Genomic DNA, 2,042 nt, shown 5'->3' with positions numbered 1-2,042 from the left:
TGCTGAGCAACTTCTTGGCCTTCCCATTACTTGATATACATGGAGGATGGGATAGTGGGGTTTCTCCTTCACAGTTTTATGGCTCCCTAAAGTTTCATGCAGAGAATTTTGTGCTGCACTCCGTAGCCTTCAGCTGTGGTCAAGCCTTGGGGTTACACTGAGCTGTAGTGTGATGTATCCATCCTCTGGTTTGCCTAATCCAGTCTGCTTTGTGTAATTGTAATGGGTTTAATAAGAATGACTCCCAGAGAACAGATTGAAATTTGATCATGATAAATGAAAATATCTTTGTCTGATGCCCTTTCTCAGCTTTATTTCTAGTCCCTGCCTCTTGCCAGACCTATCCAGTTGCTCAAGTACTGCCAGCCTTTGGCCCCTTTTTTGGCATTCAGTGAACTGCAGTGCCTGTGCCAGCTGAGAAACCTGGGACTGTGTTATCCACGAGTGTGCTTGGATAAGGGTGTCAGTGTGACAGCAGAGGCCTTGCACAGCAGGGCTGGCTGTTCCAGGGAGGGATGAGCCTGGAGTGAAGGAGCAACAGGTATTTTGTGTCCCTTCATTTGAGGAGAGGAAGAGTAATTCTAGTTATTTGTGTCACCTATGTGGAGTTCATAAGATCTCAAAAAAGACAGCAAAATCGGGCACAGAAATTCAGCATGCTGATACTGGGCCACAGCTGCCTCCTCCAAGGCTCTTTTTTGCCATCCCTTCTGGGACATGGAGGCTGGGTCAGCTCTGTGTGAAGCTGGTTGTATGCCTGGCCTGCAGCTTGGTCACTGCCCAGGTCTGGTTTCAGGGAGCTGTCCCTGTGAGACTGGAGTCATGCTTTGTCCACCTGTCGATAGCAAACATGACAACTGGTGAGGGACCTGCACTTCTCACCTACTTTCCCCCTCCTGCTCTCTCACCAGGGCAAGTATGACGAGGAGATTGAGGTGTACAAGCACCACCTGGAGCAGACCTACAAGCTGTGCCGCCCGTGCCAGGCTGCTGTGGAGTATTACATCAAACACCAGAACCGGCAGCTGCGGGCGCTGCTGCTCAGCCACCACTTCAGGCGCCGGGAGACGGACAAGAGCTACAGCCAGGTACGTGGGGACACCTGAGGGACTTCAGGGGCAGGGACAGAGAGCTTTGTACCGCTGCACCTGGCTCTGCAGCTGGGAAAGGGAGGCAGCAGCCCTGGGGCTCTCTAGCCCTGGGAGCTTGGGGGTGTGGCGGCAGTTTAGAAGAGCACAGGAGTGTTGCCACAGATGCTCCTTAGTTTGAGGTTTTCCCCTTGCTGGTGTCATTCAGTGCAGTTGCCAGAAGGTAAGTCTAATGTAATAACAGAGTGGAAGGAAAATAATGGGACAGGCAGAGAAGGGGAGGTAGGGAAGCCAGTTTATGAGTGCAGTGCAGGAAATTACAGAGTACAAGGGGAAGAAAGAAAAAAAGGACAATGGGAATTGAATTATGACCTTCTCGTTGTTTCACTGCCCTGCCTGACCGTGGTTTCTGCTCATATCTCTGCTGTTTCTCCTTGCTAGTCTACAATAATCCCATGTGGTGTCGGCCCAGTACAGAGACTTAGAAGGACTTGAGCAGAACAGTCCAGTAAACCATACAGTCTGGAAGTGTTTCTTTCCTACAGCACCGTTTCAAAACCTTGCTGCAGTTTGTTCAGCTTCTGACAAGGTGTTTCTGTCTCCCTCTGCAGAATTTGTGTTCATCCTCGTCTTCCACTTCCATCACCACACCAGCTCAGGTGATACTTCTGCGGTTCCTGGCCTTCCTCAGCTGTACGTTCCTGGTTCTGATGGCCTTGTACGGGTCGGGCGACCCCTTCTCCCTCAGCACAGCCATCCCTGCTGCTGTCCCCTCTGGCCCTGTGCGCAACAGGACTGGCACGAGCCCCCGTGCAGGCGGGGGCAGCGAGGGCTCGGTGAGGGGCTGGCGGGAGCTGCTGCGCCTGCTCCCGGAGCGCGTGGTGGAGAACCTGAGCGCGGCGTGGGCCTACGGCAAGAATCACCAGATGGCAGTGGCCGTGGTGGGGCTCCTCA

At 52.9% G+C, this 2,042-nt stretch overlaps 1 protein-coding gene across 1 annotated transcript in view; it reads left to right on the top strand.

The window, feature by feature from the left end:
• Positions 1-2,042, top strand: part of TMEM201 (transmembrane protein 201) — a 20,521-nt gene that overhangs the window by 1,800 nt on the left and 16,679 nt on the right. Inside the window, exons 4-5 of the mRNA XM_017743965.1 lie at positions 912-1,088; positions 1,700-2,011. Of these exons, the coding sequence (XP_017599454.1) occupies positions 912-1,088; positions 1,700-2,011 (489 nt within the window). The remainder of the gene's footprint in view (positions 1-911; positions 1,089-1,699; positions 2,012-2,042) is intronic.

Source organism: Corvus brachyrhynchos, unplaced genomic scaffold, assembly GCF_000691975.1.
Source record: "Corvus brachyrhynchos isolate BGI_N302 unplaced genomic scaffold, ASM69197v1 scaffold68, whole genome shotgun sequence".
NCBI lineage: Eukaryota > Metazoa > Chordata > Aves > Passeriformes > Corvidae > Corvus > Corvus brachyrhynchos.
This window is presented reverse-complemented; position numbering and strand designations above follow the sequence as displayed.